The sequence below is a fragment of the Mobula birostris genome, chromosome 25 (genome assembly GCF_030028105.1).
Source record: "Mobula birostris isolate sMobBir1 chromosome 25, sMobBir1.hap1, whole genome shotgun sequence".
Lineage (NCBI taxonomy): Eukaryota > Metazoa > Chordata > Chondrichthyes > Myliobatiformes > Myliobatidae > Mobula > Mobula birostris.
Window position 1 is genome coordinate 54,274,943 of NC_092394.1, and position 16,565 is coordinate 54,291,507.

The following is a 16,565-nucleotide window of genomic DNA, read 5'->3' on the forward strand; positions in this document are numbered from 1 at the left end:
TGTTGATTTGCAACAGTCATTTTAAAAAAAAATTGTGTTTCATGCAGCATTAAGCGTGATGTACCAAAAGCTGTGCTATTCAAGTCAAACTCATGATACTCCTATTAATTTGTTCACAGGTAGCAGTACTGCTTGTCTTGTAATTCTGGACAGAGAGAAACGCTGTTTGTACACAGCTAATTTGGGAGACTCTGGCTTTCTCATAGTGCGCGATGGGAGGATCATACATAGATCAGATGAGCAGCAGCATTACTTCAACACTCCCTTTCAGCTAGCAATCCCGCCCCCTGAGGCCCAAGGTTCAATTCTCAATGACAGGTAAGAGGAATGGGTATACTAGCAGTGCAGAAATACATGGAACGCTTTGCCCTGTGGTATCATGTACTCAGCTGTGCTCAGAATGATCATCATGCAAGCTGTGTTTTCATTTCCAGTTTCAGTTACATTCTTAATTACCTGTTCCACAGATACTGGTCTTTATGCACATACTGTATATTTAATGGCACAAAGGCAAATATTGTGCTCGTCCGTAAATTCAGAATTATTAAACTCTTTAAAAAATAATATCTTTACTTAAATAGGCAAGGCAATAAAAGACAATCTGGATGTGGACAGATGAGATTAATGGGAAAACTGGTCAGATGGATGTGGTGGACTGAGGGGCTTGCTGCCATACTGTATGACTCTATAACTTCATGTCATAGAGTCATAGAATACTACAGCACACAAAAAGGCCCTTTGGCCATCCAGTCCATGCTGACTATTAATCTGTTGAGACTCATTGACCTGCATCCAGACCATAGCCTTCCATATCCCTCCCATCCATGTACCTATCCAAATTTTTCTTAATTGTTGAAATCGAACCTGCATCCACCACTTGTGTTGGTAGCTCATTCCACACTCTCACCGGCCTCTGACTGAAGAAGTTCCTCCTCATATATTTCCCTTAAACATTTCACTGTTTACCCTTAAGCCGTTCACCTATAGCTGTAGTCTCACCCAACCTCAGTGGAAAAAGCCTGCTTGCATTTACCCTATCTATACCCTTCATAACTTTTTTTACCTCTATCAAATCTCCCTTTATTTTTTTGTGCTCCAGGGAATGAAGTCCTAACCAATCCAACCTTTCCCTATAACTCAGGTCCTCAAGTCCTGGCAACATCCTTGTAATTTTTTTCTGAGCTCTTTCAATCTTCAGCCATCTTTCCTGTAGGTAGGTGCATAAAACCACACACAGTGATTCTTATTAGCCCCCACCAATGTGTTGTATGATGTCAACATAACATATGTACTCAATACTTTGATTTCTGAAGGTGCATGTGCCAAAACTTTATTTATGACCCTATGTACCTGTGACATCACTTTCAAGGAAATATGAATCTGTATTCCCAGAGCCCTCTATTCCACCTCACTACTTAGTACCCTACTGCTTACAGTGTAAGATCTACCTAATTTGTCATCCCAGGGTGAACACCTCAAACTTGTCTATATTAAATACCTTATGCTATTTTGCAGCCAGTTTTTGCAGCTGATCCTGATCTCACCGCAAGCTTTAATAGTCTTTGTCACAGTCTACTACACCCCCAGTCTTGGTGTCATCCGCAAATTTGCTGATCTAGTTAACCACGTTATTATCCAGATCATTGATATAGATGACAAACAACAACGGACCCAACACCAATCCCTCTGACAGGCCTTCAGTTAGAGAGGCAACCATCTACTACTTCTCTCTGGCGTCTCCTATGAAGCAAATATCTAATCCAGTTTACTACCTCATCTTGAATGCCAAACAACTGAACCTTCTTGACCAATCTACCAGGCAGGACCTTGTTAGAGGTCCTGATGGCAACATCCACTGCTTGGCCGCCTTCAACTTTCATCCTAACTTCCTTGAAAAACTCATATGGTTGGTTACATATAACCTACCACACAAAAAGCCAATTGACTACCCCTAATCAGTACTTATCTATCCAAATAGTTCTATATCTGGTCTCTTAGAATACCTTCCAATCATTAGCTATCCTCCAATCCTGCCTATGGTTAACAACATTTTAAATATCACTGCTAGAGCCTCTGCAATTTCTGCACTAGCTTTCTGCTGGCTTCTGCCCTGACTTGTATTTCTCCACATAATGCCCTGTGTATTTTCCTGGAGGGGACACATTTCAGCTGCCTCCGAAGTATTCTTAAAATTGAAATCTAAATTCTGCACTTCCATCTCTGATGCCCTATTCATTTTCTTCAGTATCCATGCCTCAGTTTGTGTTGGATTACTGGCATCAAAAAGTTGCAACATTTTTCTAGATTCGTCAGTGCTATCAGATACTAATGCTCTTAACCACCAATGTGAGCATTTTTGTTCTAAATGATTTCGATCTAAGGTTGATCCATATGCCCTTTGAAACACTTTCCATAGATGGATTGCAAATGTAGTGGGGTGTTCTGTCTTCTGGTACCATTTGCTTACCTCCTTTGGGTCCTCTCTGTTACTAATCTTAAGAATCAATATCAAATTCTTTACCTCTTTATTTGTTACTTCCAGCATGTCGCTGTACTTCTGGTAAAGTGGAACGTACATATGAGTGGAAATACATTAAAATCAATCTCCTTTCCTCGGCATCAGTGGTTCCCAAAGTGGGCAATATTGTCCCCCTGTGGGAGCTTCTAAGAGGGCAGTGGTGGGCACTCATTAGCAAGGGGTCAGCTTCAACCAACATCAATGGGACTGTAGTTGAGAGGATGAGTAGTTTCAAGTTCCTCCGTATAACATCTCCAAAGATCTCACTTGGACTGTACACATCAGCTGTGTGGCAAAAAAAAGCACAACAGCATCTCTTCCAACTCAGGCCACTGAAGAAGTTCAGCATGCACTTTCAAATCCTCAGGACCTCCTACAGGGGCACCATTGAGAGCATCCTGACTGGCTGTATGACCGCCTAGTACGGGAAATATACCAACCTTGATCGCTGGGCACTGCAGAGCGGTATGGACAGGCCAGCGCATCTGTGGATGCGAACTTCCCTCCATTGAGGACATTTATAGCAGCAGGTGCATAAAGAAGGCCTCGACAATTTCAGGGACACCAGTCACCCCAACCATAAACTGTTTCAGCTGCTTCCATCTGGCAAACAGTACCGCAACATTGGAGCCAGGACTAACAGGCTACGGGACAGCTTCTTTCTACAAGTCATTAGACATAAATACACATGTCTGTACATTGCAACGGAGTCATAAGGCAAATATTTTTACTCCCTCACGTTGTGGGACAGATGTAACATTGAAATAAATATTAACATATTCGGAGGGATTACAGGCTTAATTTAAGAAATAAGTTACTTATAGTAAGCATTTGATTCTCAGTCCCTCTTGATTGATTATCATGGTCATGTAATCACCTAATTTCTTGGTAACCCACCATTCTCTTAAGAGTTTGGTGGAAGCATGTTATTGTTGTTGAAAAGCATTGTGACACTTTTGTATCTGGTGTATAATCAGAAATCTGGACTGAAGAAATCATGTATTTCTGGGCCTGGCCTGCATTTTCATTACTGTAATATAGTTTTACCTGATACAGTTCCCATAGTCATTACCTCGCGGTTCTGGAACTTGATCCCCTGACCAATTAAAGCAATACACCAAAAGCCTTCTCAACCACCTTATCAACTTGCACGACGACTTTGAGGAACATATTGATGTCCCCCAGTATCCCTCTGTTCCGACATACTGCCAAAAATCATGTCTTTAACCCTGTATTCAGCCTTCAAATTCGACCTTCCAAAGTGAATCACTTAAAAAATCTTCTGGGTTGTACTCCATCTGCCATATCTCAGCCCAGCTCTGCATCTTGCCAATGTCCCACTGTAACCTTCTACAACCCTCTACACTATTCACAGCTCCAACAATATTTATGTCAACTACAAACTTTCTAACCCACCCTTCAACTTCTTCATCTGTCATTTATAAAAATCACAAAGAGCAGGATCCCAGGATGACTCCCTGCTGAACACCACTCAGCAGGCCAGATGGCATCTGTGGAAAAAAGCAGTCAGTCAATGTTTCGGGCTGAGACCCTTCTTCAGGACTTCATGTTTGTGATACTATTCTGCAGATTTTCTCGTGTTTATGATACCATTGGTCATAATCTAGGCAGATTATGCTCCGTCTACAATCACCCTCTGCCTTCTATGGGCAAGCCAGTCTTGAATCCACACAGCCGAGTTTCTCTGGATCATATGCCTCCTGACTTCTGATTTAAGATGGCGCTACTGAAGATGAGTGACAACCTACTGGCGGTTTCCAAAGCAAGAAATACAACTAAATACTTTATTAATAGCACTTGTTCTGTAAAAAAAATGCTCAATGACCACGCAAACAATGAAAAAACAAATGAAGATGAGGCTGACTTGAGGGTCGAGGCATATTCGGGGAGAAGTGGTTGGAGTGAGGTCAAGACAGAGTCAGGGCGCGCAAAGTGGGAAAGTGTCAGAGCGGAGGAGTTTCAGAGCCCATCTACCTAAACCAAGAGTGTAGACTGATTGATCTATGCGCCAGGTCGGTTTGGAAGGGTCAGGTACGGGCCAGAACGTGGCGGTGGGATCTAGGCTCGGAGTGACGGCCCAGGTCCTAGAGTGAGGAATGACCTGATGTTTGGATGATTTAAATGCTGGGCCAGATGGATTGAAAAGGCAGGGTGTTGGGACCAGAGGTGAGGATCAGGCTGGTTCTGCGATTCACTCTTTGTTGCACTGAGGCTGAGTGCTTGTCCTGGCTGCTCCAGATTTGTCCATATTTATTCTTCACTTTTGTTCTGAATGCTATTGCTTGCTTTTGTTGTTTGCATGATTTGTGTTTTTTCTTTTTTTTTTGGCGTGTGTCTGCGTGCATGTGAGTCTGTGCGTCTGCGTGTCCGTGCATGCGCGTCTGTGCGTGTGTGCGTCCGTGATGATGTCTTTTTCATGGCTTTTACAAGGCGCAGAGTGAGAGAGAGACTGTGTGGCGCACCACTCCTCACACAGACATTTTCGCAGTATTTTCCTTTTATTTTATGAGGTCGAGTTGCTCCTGGGTCTGGTGCCGATGTCATTGTGCCAGCAGCTGGCCCCTGTTAATTTTCTTTCTGTGTATTGGGTGTTAGTCTTTACTTTTAACTGGGTCCTTTTGGGTTTCTTGTTTCTTGGTTGCCTGTAAGGAGACTTATTTCAAGGTTGTATAATGTATTCATACCTTGATAATAATTGTACTTTGAACCTTGAACTTTATGAGCCTACCATGGGGAATCCTTATCTAAAATCCATTACTTTTCGTCTTTCTAAAATCTATTTCACCACATCCACTGCTCTGCATTCATCAATATACCTTATTACATCTTCAAAAAATTCAGTCAGGCTCGTGAGGCTCACAAACCATGCTGTCAATCCCTCATCAGTGTCAAACCAACCTTATTGAGTTTTTCAAGGATGTTACCAGGAAAGTTGATGAAGGCAAGACAGTGGATGTTGTCTGAATGGACTTTAGCAAGGCATTTGACAAGGTCTCGTGTGGGAGGTTGGTTAGGAAGGTTCTGTTACTTGGCATTCAAGTTCGGGTAGTAAATTGGATTAAGCATTGGATTTGCAGGAAAAGCCAGAGAATGGTGGTAGAATGTTGCCTACCTGTGACTAGTGGAGTGCCACAGGGATCAGTACTGGGTTCATTGTTGTGTCGCCCCTTCGGTCAGCCTCAGGGTCGCTCGGCTCGCTGTCGTCTAGGGAAACAGCCCTCAGCCCCGCCAAACTGGGGAATCAGTTTGTGTGGATGTTGTGTGATGCACCCCACCCCGCCCAAATAACAGACAATACACCAGATACGATTAAATGATTTACAGTTTATAGATATTACTGGAACTATATAATTAATAGAGAATAAAATATAAAAGGAAAATAAAAGGTGCCACATTTATCGAAGTTCAATCTCTTCATGCACAAACAGTTGGAGCTCAGGACCCTTCTTCTTCACCCTGCGACCCCTCGGATCACCTCGACCGGCTGCCTGGGAACAACAATGGTGGTCGACCAGACGCTCCACATGAGTCCGTCTCCGTCTCCTCTCCTCGCCGAATGCCCCACTCGGGGTCCGATCCCGTTAGTGGACCTCATAGCACCTGGTCCATCCTCTGTCTCTCGCTCCCTCCTTCTCCCCCAGAACCCCACGTATACAATATCTTACAGACACACCAAAGCATAACAACTATCCCAATTGGTTCATTTGTCCTCTTATCAATAGATAATCCAAAACAAACTACTAGAGGAAGGACTTTCTCAGCAGTTAACGTAACAAAGAAGCCCTTTCAATTATAACATAACAAAGAAGCCATTTTAATTAGACTACACAGTGACATAAAAAAAAAGAAACCCCCTTACAGTTGTTTGTTATCTATGTCAATGACCTGAATGATGTGGTTAACTGGATCAGCAAATTTGTGGATGACAAGATTGAGAGAGTAGTGGACAGCAGGGAAGACTATCAGAGCTAGCAGTGGGATCTGGACCAGCTAGAAAAATAGGCTAAAAAATGACAGATGGAATTTAATGCCAATAAGTGTAAGGTATTGCATCAGAGAAAATATTTCCATCAGAGAAAATGGGTGTAGTAGAAGAAAGGAGACTGAATGGTGCCGGCCAAGAGTATGGTGCGGAGTTTGTTGTTCTTCTGTATGCAGTTGCTACCTGACCATGTTCCAGAATTTTCTGTTCTTGTATTGTGCAGCAAAAGTAATGTTTTGGTTTTGTCCCATCGAGTGGTGTGCTGTGCCTTGGTTTTGTAACTTGATTGATGCCATCAAGTTTGTTTTTGTAACCTGGCAGTTTAAATTCATACTGCTCTGTTAAGTCCCTTCCTGGAATATCAAACATTCAGGAAATGAAAGTAAGGAGCTCAAAGCTCAAGATTTGTGGAAGTATGCTAACTTTCAGAAGCATTTTAATTAAATATTTAACTAAACTACTTGAGTGCCTTACCACGTCAACAGAACCCATTTAAGAAAGCAATTGCCAACATCTTTTTCCAGAACTATAGATTAACTTTGCTGCTGATGCCTACCTGCCATGAATTAATAAATCAAAGCTTCAAGGGTAACCGAAGTTGCACTTGTCCGAGCCTTTGTTGGTTGCTTTCCAAGCTATCCCTCTGTTTTAGTCTTGTGGTTCTCAGTTGATCTATCCACAAGAAAACTTCAACCTTGGAAGTAAATCTTTCCATGAATGAGTTTTCTTAACATCATTCCAGAATAACCAGAGTTCCATCCATTGAGCAGAATAAATCCTATCAAATCCTTTAATTATTGGAACCTTAGTAAGCTCATATTTTAATATTCTAAATCAAAGTCGGAATAAAACTCATCTCCATACTATGCCACACCGACTGCTAACCATAACTATATTCTTCAGATAGGATGTACCAGAATGAATTCTATGGATGTTGTACAGCCAGAGATAAATTTCCTCCCATTCAGTTACATTGAAAACTAACTGAATGAGGTTTAATTCTAATTTTTATTTTTGTAACTGTCCAGTACCTTTTATTGATTTGTGTATCTGGTCATCAAGCTCGCAGCTCCTCGAGAATTAATTAATTCTATTTACTTTGTATCCTATAGCCCTGAAACGGCAGAAGATTCCACATTCAATGTAGAAGTGGGTGATATCATTCTTACAGCAACAGATGGGCTTTTTGACAATATGCCTGACTACATGATCTTGCAGCAACTAAGACAGCTGAAGGTAATGTTATTAGCTGAGTTGATACCCACCTCATCCATGCAAATCACAATGTCCGTTGAGGCTAATCCCATTTGTGTGTGCTTGGCCCATATCCCTCTCACAGTCTTATCTATATAACATCTGTTGTTCAAATGTCTTTTAAATTATACTATTTTAACTGCTTCAACCACTTACTCTGGTATCTCATTTCATAGACTGTCCAGCCTCTTCATAAAGAAGTTGCTATGCTTCCTTTTTACTTCCTTTCTCTAGGAAAAAGACTCACCCTATCTGTGTCCTTTCTGATTTTATACACCTCTAATAAGAAAATGTCACTTCTCTCTTTAAGAAGGGAGGAAAGCAAAAGAAAGGAAATTATAGGCCAGTTAACCTAACCTAGTATTATCAAGTCTGTGGTATTTCCAGGTGTGATGTATGGCCGTGAGAGCTGGACTGTTAGTGAGGCTGAATACAAACGAATCAACGCCTTTGAACTTGGATGCTGGAGGAAACTGTTTGTTGGACGGCAAGAAGATCCAACAAGTCAATACTTGAAGAAATACAGCCAGACTGCTCACTAGGAGGCCTGATTGTAAAAGAAAAACTCAAGTATTTTGGCCACATTATGAGAAGATAAGATTCCATAGAAAAGACTCATGTTAGGTAGAACAGACGGTTAACAGAAGGTAAAAGAAGGAGAGGACGACAGAGGCTACGATGGATAGATAATATTACTCAGACAATGCATATGACCTTGGGGAGGCAGTTTCCAACAAGAAACGTGGTGTGCAGGAATACATGAGGTCACAAAGAGTTGGACTCAAACGACTGAACATCAACAGCCTAACCTCAGTTGTTGGGAAAGTATTGGAGTCTACTATTAAGGATGAGGTTTCAAGGTACTTAGAGACTAATGATAAAATAAGTCAAAGTCAGCATGGTATCTGTGAAGGGAAATCTTGCCTGACCATTCTGTTGGAGTTCTTCGAGGAAGTAATATGCAGGGTGGACAAAGGAGAAGCAGTGGATGTCATTTACTTGGATTTTCAGAAGGCATTTGATAAGGTGTCACATATGAGGCTGCTTAACAGGATAAAATCCCATGGCATTACAGGAAAGATACTGGCATGGATGGAGGAATGGCTGACAGGCAGGAGGCAGCGAGTGGGAATAAGCAGGGTATTTTTTGGTTGGCTTCCAGTGACTAGTGGTGTTCCTCAGGGGCCAGTATTGGGACCACTACTTTTCATATTGTTTGTCATTGATTTGGGTAATGGAGTTGATGGTTTTGTGGCAAAATTTGCAGATGATACGAAGACAGGTGGAGGGGTAGGCAGTGCAGAGGAAGCAATGCGATTGCAACAGGACTTTGACAAATTGGAAGAAAGTGGCAGATGGAATACAGTGTTGGGGAATGTACGATAATGCATTTTGGTAAAAGGAACAATAATGCAGACTATTATCTAAATGGGGAGAAGTTTCAAACATCAGCGGTGCAGAGGGATTTAGGAGTCCTCATGCAAGACTCTCAGAAGGTTAATTTATAGGTTGAGTGTATGGTAAAGAAGGCAAATGCAATGTTGGCATTTATTTCAAGGGGAATAGAATATAAAAGGAGATAATGCTGAGCCATTACTAGACACTAGTCAGGTCGCACTTGGAGTATTGTCAACAGGTTTGGACCCCATATCTCAGAAAGGGTGTGTCAACATTGGAGAGAGTCCAGAGGAGGTTCTCAAGGATGATCCTGGGAATAAAGGGTTAACCTATGAAGAGTGTTTGTCACCCTTGGGCCTGTATTCACTGAAATTTAGAACAATATGGGGGGATCTCATTGAAACCTACCGAATGTTGAAAGGATTATATAGAGTGGATATGGAGAGGATGTTTCCTGTGGTGGGAGTATCCAGAACTAGAGGGTACAGCATCAAAATTGAGGAGCAACCTTTTAAAACAGGGGTAAGGAGGAATTTTGTGGACAAAGAGTAGTGCATTTGTGGAATGCTCTGCCACAGACTGGACTGGAGGCCAAGTCCATGGGTATATTTAAGGTGGAAGTTGATTGTTTCTTGATCGGTCAGGGCATCAAAGGAGGCAGGTGTATGGAGTTGAATGGGATCAGCCATTATGGAATGGCAGAAAAGATTTGATGGGCTGAATGGTCTGCTTCTGCTCTTACGTTTTATGGTCTTATTCCTCAGTCTCCTATGTTCCAAGGGATAAAGTGCTAGCCTGTTCAATCTGTCCCTATAATTCATGCCCTCAAGTCTGGCAATATTCATGTGTATCTTCCAACACTTTCCAGCTGAGTGACATCTTTACTTGTACAACTTTAAAATAACACCTCAGCTCCCATACTCAGTGCACACCAAATGCTATTTTCATCACCTTCAGTCACCACTTTCAGGAAACTATACAAAACATAGGATAGTACAGCACGGAAACATGGCTTTCAGCTTAGGATGCTGTGCCAAACTAATTAAATTAATGATTAAAACCCTAACTAATCTAGTCCCTCTGCTACACAAATCCATATCCTTCCATTCAAGTAGCTACCTAAAAATCATTCATGTTTGCTGCCACTTCAGTCCCTGGCAGCACTTCCAGGCACCCACCACTCACTGCAAACAAAAGCTTGTTCTGCACATCTCCTTTGAACTCACCTTATTTGCATGTCCCTAGTGTTGGAAATTTCTAATTCTGAACAGCACAGTTCCCGAGGAGACATTGGATTGCGTAGCAGGAGAAAGATTTCAAAAGAAGCGAGCAGGGACAGTGTTGACATTCTGCATGCCAGAGTTCCTGATGAGAGGTTCGATTGTGCATAATTAGGCACTTGGCAAAGACCAACAAAAAGGAGTTACGTTTATCAGAGCAGCTATTGCATGAGTGGGCCAGTGTTAGAGTGAGGAGTTGAGGCCTTGGCTTATAAAGGCTTCGATGGAAGCTGTAGGTAATATATTTTTTCATTTAATTTTTCTCATTTCTTTCCTATTGCACCTTTGGAGCAGTGCGGATGCCATGCAGGATATGCTTCTCTTCTGGGATGTGGGAAAGCAGGGAGGCCTCCTGTGTCCCTGACAACTACACCTGCATAAGTGCCTGGCTCTGATATCACTGAGGACAGGGAGGCTCCAGTGCCTGACACACTTCCGCTGTTTAATGGCCATGACTGCACATGATCAGGTGGCCACAGATAAGGTGAATGGTTACAGGGTTTTCTCAGGGAGTCTAAAACTAGAGGGCAAAGGTTTAAAGCGAGAGAGGAAAGAGGGTGATATGTGTGTGTGTGGAAGTGGTAGAGACGAATCAAATTACAGCATCTAAAGAACATTCCAGTAGGCCTTAGAGACATCCATGTCAATGCTCTTTAAGATATCCCACACTACCTCCTCTGGTATATTAATACTTTCAGCACTGATCTCCCCTGCTTGCCTTTCTGCTTGGTAAATACTGATGTAATGTACTCATTAAGGACCTCAGCCACATCATCTGCGTCCAAGTAAATGTTGCTTCTTTATCTTTGAGTGGTCATACCCGCTCCCTAGTTATCCTCTTGCTCCTGATGTTTGTATTGGATTCTCTTTAATCTTACTTGCCAAGGTAGCCAACCATTTTAATTCCTATCCCCCATGGGAATGGTGTGTTCCCCAAATGCTTGGCCTTTATATACTTGTTAATCAGCTGAATGGTCGCCATTTCGTAAGCTCAGTTGTGATGTGGGGAGGAAATCTTGTCGCTGATTGGTTGTGTGGCAAATTTCATGTGTTGTGATCTAAAATTTTGCCTGAATTGGTTCATAAGTAGGATTGAGGTCTACGTGTTTGTTTACGGAATTGTTCACGGAAAACCATATTTCTAGCAATTCCCTTGCATGCTGCGTGTTTGCTTGTGCCATGACTTTCACTGATGACTCGTTGAATTTTGTGTCCCTTTCTGTCTTCACACCGCTTTACAGTCAGTTGATGTTCATGGATCCGTGTGGATCGTTTTCTCCAGTTTGGGTGAAGTAATATTTGCCGCATTGGATTTTGTAGACCACATTGGTCCTGTCTAACAGCTTGGTTCATTCTTTTGGTCTGCAAAATACTCTCCCAAATGTTGTGGTTGGCTTATGTGCAACTGAAATTCTATGTTCCTGGAGCAGCTGGGCCTTCTTTTCCAAGATATTTCAGAAGTATGGAAGGACAATCCATTTGGTTGCTTCTTGTTTGATGCATTGTCAACCTCATAGGCATCATTGTATGAAGTTCTGTGGGTATCCATTTTGTATGAATATTGTAAAGAGATGTTCCTCCTCTTTATTCTTTAGCTCTGCTGTGCTGCAGTGTGTCTCTGCTTTTCAGATCAAAGCTTTGATACCGTTCTTCTTGTGTGCATTTGGGTTGTTGGTGTGATAATTTAGGTCTGATCTGTATGCCAAACCACAAACAAGAGAAAATCTGCAGATGCTGGAAATCTGAGCAACACACACAAAATGCTGGAGGAACTCAGCAGGCCAGGCAGCATTTATGGGAAAAGGTACAGTTGGCGTTTTGGGCTGAAACCCTTCAGCAGTCCATAGATATGGCCTGGCTTGCTGAGTTACTCCAGCATTTTGTGTGCTTTGCTCTGATCGGTATGTGTTCCCTTACAATAAACGTTGCCAATGTGTTGTCTGTGTTTCTACTGACCAGAATGTCCATGAATGCTGGTTTTCAGTCAGTTTCTGTTTCCATTCTGTACTTAATATCGTCGAACACATAAGATCAGAAGGCCATAAGGCATAGCAGAATTAGGCCATTCACCCCATCGAGTCTACTTCGCTATTCCAACATGGCTGATCGGGGATCCCACTCAAACCCATGCACCTGCCATGACCTTTGATGTCCTGACTATCAGGAAACGATCAATTTTCACTTTAAATATACCCACGGTCTTGGCCTTCACGGCTGTCTGTGGCAGAGCATTCCACAGATTCACTACTCACTGGCTGAAAAAAATTCCTCTTTACCTCTGTTCTAAAGGGTCGCCCCTAAATTCTGAGGCTGTGCCCTCTAGTTCTGGACACCCCCACTATAAGAAACATCCTCTCCACATCCACTTTATCTAGTCTTTTCAACATTTGGTAGGTTTCAATGAGATCCCCCTGCTTTCTTCTAAATTCCAGTGAGTACAGGCCCAAAGCTGCCAAATGCTCCTCATATGTTAATCCCTTCATTCCTGGAATCATCCTTGTGAACCTCCTCTGGACTCTCCAATGTCAACACATCCTTTCTGAGATATGGAGCCCAAAACTGTGATTAATTTATAACTTATCTCAAGCTCACTGCATTTTACTATGACAAAGGTGGGAGGAGAAGATGGCGGCGCGCCTGCGTGTGCGCAGCTCTCCGGTGAAAAATGATGTGGTATCTGTTAAATAGGGGCCGTGGACAATTCTGATTTGATGGAGAATGGATGTGAAAGCACAGAGGAACATCTGGAGAAATTTCTGAAACGCCCGTTGGCTGCTGTTGTTACTGTGAGGTCGGGAATCTTTCGGAGGGTAGGCCTCAAATCCCCGGCCTTGCCTGCTTTTGGCGATCGAGAAGGAGGTCGAATCGTTCAGACAGAGGTGGTGCTCGGTACTCGGTGTCGGAGAGCTGATCAGAGCTCGAAGTTTTCGGATGACTCAGAGTCGGACTGTGGTCGGCATGGCAGGGAGAGTTTTTCTTCCTTCTCCCGTCTGCGTGAGATGTGGGACATTTGAGAGACTTTGAACTTTACTGTGCTCACGGACTTCTTCATCACGTTATGGTATTGTTACACAGTTTGTAACTATACGTTATAATTATGTGGTTTTGTCAGTTTTTTCAGTCTTGGTTTGTCCTGTTTTTGTGATATCACACTGGAGGAAATATTGTATCATTTCTGAATGCATGCATTACTAAATGACAATAAAAGAGGACTGCGTGTCTTCACAATCATCATCATCAATGGTATACTTTACTTTATGGATACTTGTACTTCATACTTTATTGTCGCCATAATGGTATCATCAATGTAATGAACCCAACTTTTAGGGTTTGTAATTGGCTACACCGTCTTTTCTAAATTTTGCATGACGGTCTCTACTATGAACCTGGAGATGGGCAAACCCACTGCTGTTACTTTCAGCTGTTTGTAAAGCATGCTGTTAAAGTAAGTACATAAGCAGAACTCTGCCAGTTTGCACATACTGTCCTTGCTTAGTCTCCCACTGTTTGGTTCTTCATTGGAGAGCAGATCTATTAAACTTTCCTTGGCTAGGCTCAGATCGATGGAGTTGAACAGAGAGGTGATGTCAAATGAGATCATTGTTTTGTCCTCATCTACTTGGATGTTGTTCAGTTCCTTCACACTATTAAGAATCCTGCCGTTAACCATTTATTCTTCCTTCAAGTTCAACATTCCAAAGTGAATCACTTCACATTTCCAGATTGAACTACATCTGCCACTTCTCAGTCCAGCTTTGCATCATATCAATGTCCCATTGTAACCAATGACAACCTTCTCCACAATCCATAACTCCACCAACCTTTCTATCATCTGCAAGCTTACTAACCCATCCTTTAAATTCCTCATCTAAGTCATTTAAAAATCATAAAGAGCAGGGGATCCAGAACAGGTCTCTGTGGAACACCATTAGTCACCGACTTCAGGCAGAATGTATGAACATTGATTGTCTTCTGTGGGCAAGCCAATTCTGAATCCAAGCAAACATGAGGAAATCTGCAGATGCTGGAAATTCAAACGACACACACAAAATGCTGGAGGAATGCAGCAGGCCAGGCAGCATCTACAGGAAGAAGTAGTCAAGGGTCTCAGCCCGAAACGTCAACTGTACTTCTTCCTATAGATGCCGCCTGGCCTGCTGCGTTCCACTAGCATTTTGTGTCTGAATCCAAGCAGCCAGGCTTGCCTGGTTCCCATGCCTCCTTAACTTTCTGAATGGGGAACCTTGTCAAATGCCTTATTAAGATCGATATGCACCACATCCACTGCTCTGCCTTCATCAGTATGTTTCGTTATTTCCTCAAAGAATTCAATCAGGTTCACAAGGACTGACCAGCCCCTCACAAAGCCACGTTGACTATCCATAATCAGACTGTGCTTCTCCAAACGCTTGTAAATCCTGTCTATAAGAATCCTCTCTGATAGCTTGCCCACCATTAATGCAGCACTCACTTGTCTATAATACCGGCTTTTATACTAACATATTTCCTAAACAATGAAATAACATTTGCCACCTTCCAGTCCTCTGGCATTACCTCAGTCACAAAGATCATTTCTAAAGGTGTAGCAATCTCTTCCCTTGCCTCCTGTGGTAATGTTATATCCTATCCAGCCCTAGGGTCTTATCCATCATAATGTTTTTCAAAAGAACAATGACATATCAACATGTTCTATGCTGACCTCATATTTTCAAGGTCCTTCTCACAGGTGAATACTGAAACAAGGTATTCATTAATTACCTCCCCTATCTCCTCCAATTCCAGGCACATGATTCTTCTTTTATCCCCGATCAGAACAATTGTGCAGAATAGTGCTGCAGACAGAGAAAGTGTAGTGCAGGTGGACAGTAAGATGCAAAGTCACACTAAGGTGGTGTGTGAAGTCAAGAGTCAATCATATTGTTCCAGGGAAGGGCTGTGTTTGATTTTACATATGCTTCCATTTTCTTCTTGACTAAATTCAACACCTCTCATGACATCCAAGGTTTCCTCATCATTCTTGTCCATAATTTTCTGTACTCTGTGCAAATGGATTTTAAGCACACTCCATATGTCCATTGCAGCCTTGCCAAAAACAGATGTTCCCAATTAACTGTCCCGAGTTCCTGCCTCGTACTCATGTAGTTTGTCCTACTCCATTGTGATACTCTTCGCAGGGTTCATATTTCAAAGGTTTCAAAGGTACATTTAATATCAGAGAAATATATACAAAATACATCCTGAAATTCTTTTTTTTTGCAGACATCCAGGAAAACAGAGGAGTGCTCCAAAGAATGAATGACATTTAAATGTTAGAACCCTGAAGACCCCCCAGCTCCCCCCACCCACGCATAAGCAGCAACAAAGCAACGATCCCCCCTCTCCCACCAGCAAAATAAAAGCATCGGCGCCCCCGCCAAGCACTCAAGCGTGTAACAAAGCATCAACAAAGACACAGACTTGCAGTACCCCAAAGACTAATCATTCACCCAGTAATTCAACATATCACAGGCTCTCCTTCTTCCTAGAAAGGGAAAAAGAGTTGTCTCCATTTAAGATGTACAGTATCCTATCGATAACAATCTTATAATTTAAGGAATTATAATCAATCTCCTCTAACTCTTCTCCCTCTGAGTAGGCCTTTTTCCGGATACCGGATCCAGAACCGCCTGTCTTCTCACTGGGCTATCTACACACTGATATAAAGAACCTCTTGGATGCGCCTAAACAAATTCTGCCCCGTCTGCCCCAGCATTTGATAAGGTACCCCATGCAAGGCTTATTGAGAAAGTAAGGAGGCAGGGGATCCAAAGGGACATTGCTTTGTGGATCCAGAACTGGCTTGCCCACAGAAGGCAAAGAGTGGTTGTAGATGGGTCATATTCTGCATGGAGGTTGGTGACCAGTGGTGTGCCTCAGGGATCTGTTCTGGGACCCTTAATCTTCATGATTTTTATAAATAACCTGGATGAGGAAGTGGAGGGGTGGGTTAGTAAGTTTGCTGATGACACAAAGGTTGGAGGTGTTGTGGATAGTGTGGAGGGCTGTCAGAGGTTTCAGCGGGACACTGATAGGATGCAAAACTGGGCTGAGAAGTGGCAGATGGAGTTCAACC

At 42.5% G+C, this 16,565-nt stretch overlaps 1 protein-coding gene across 2 annotated transcripts in view; it reads left to right on the plus strand.

Annotated features, from left to right (window-relative positions):
* The window catches only part of LOC140187885 (protein phosphatase PTC7 homolog), a 106,947-nt gene that overhangs the window by 65,644 nt on the left and 24,738 nt on the right, over positions 1-16,565 (plus strand). Inside the window, exons 3-5 of one of the 2 annotated variants that reach the window (XM_072243708.1) lie at positions 120-318; positions 7,634-7,757; positions 13,142-13,660. In XM_072243708.1, coding sequence (XP_072099809.1) covers positions 120-318; positions 7,634-7,757; positions 13,142-13,165 — 347 coding nt within the window. In that variant the 3' untranslated portion in view covers positions 13,166-13,660. Of the gene's footprint in view, positions 1-119; positions 319-7,633; positions 7,758-13,141; positions 13,661-16,565 lie in introns of those variants that run through there. The other variant, XM_072243707.1, reaches the window with a different exon arrangement.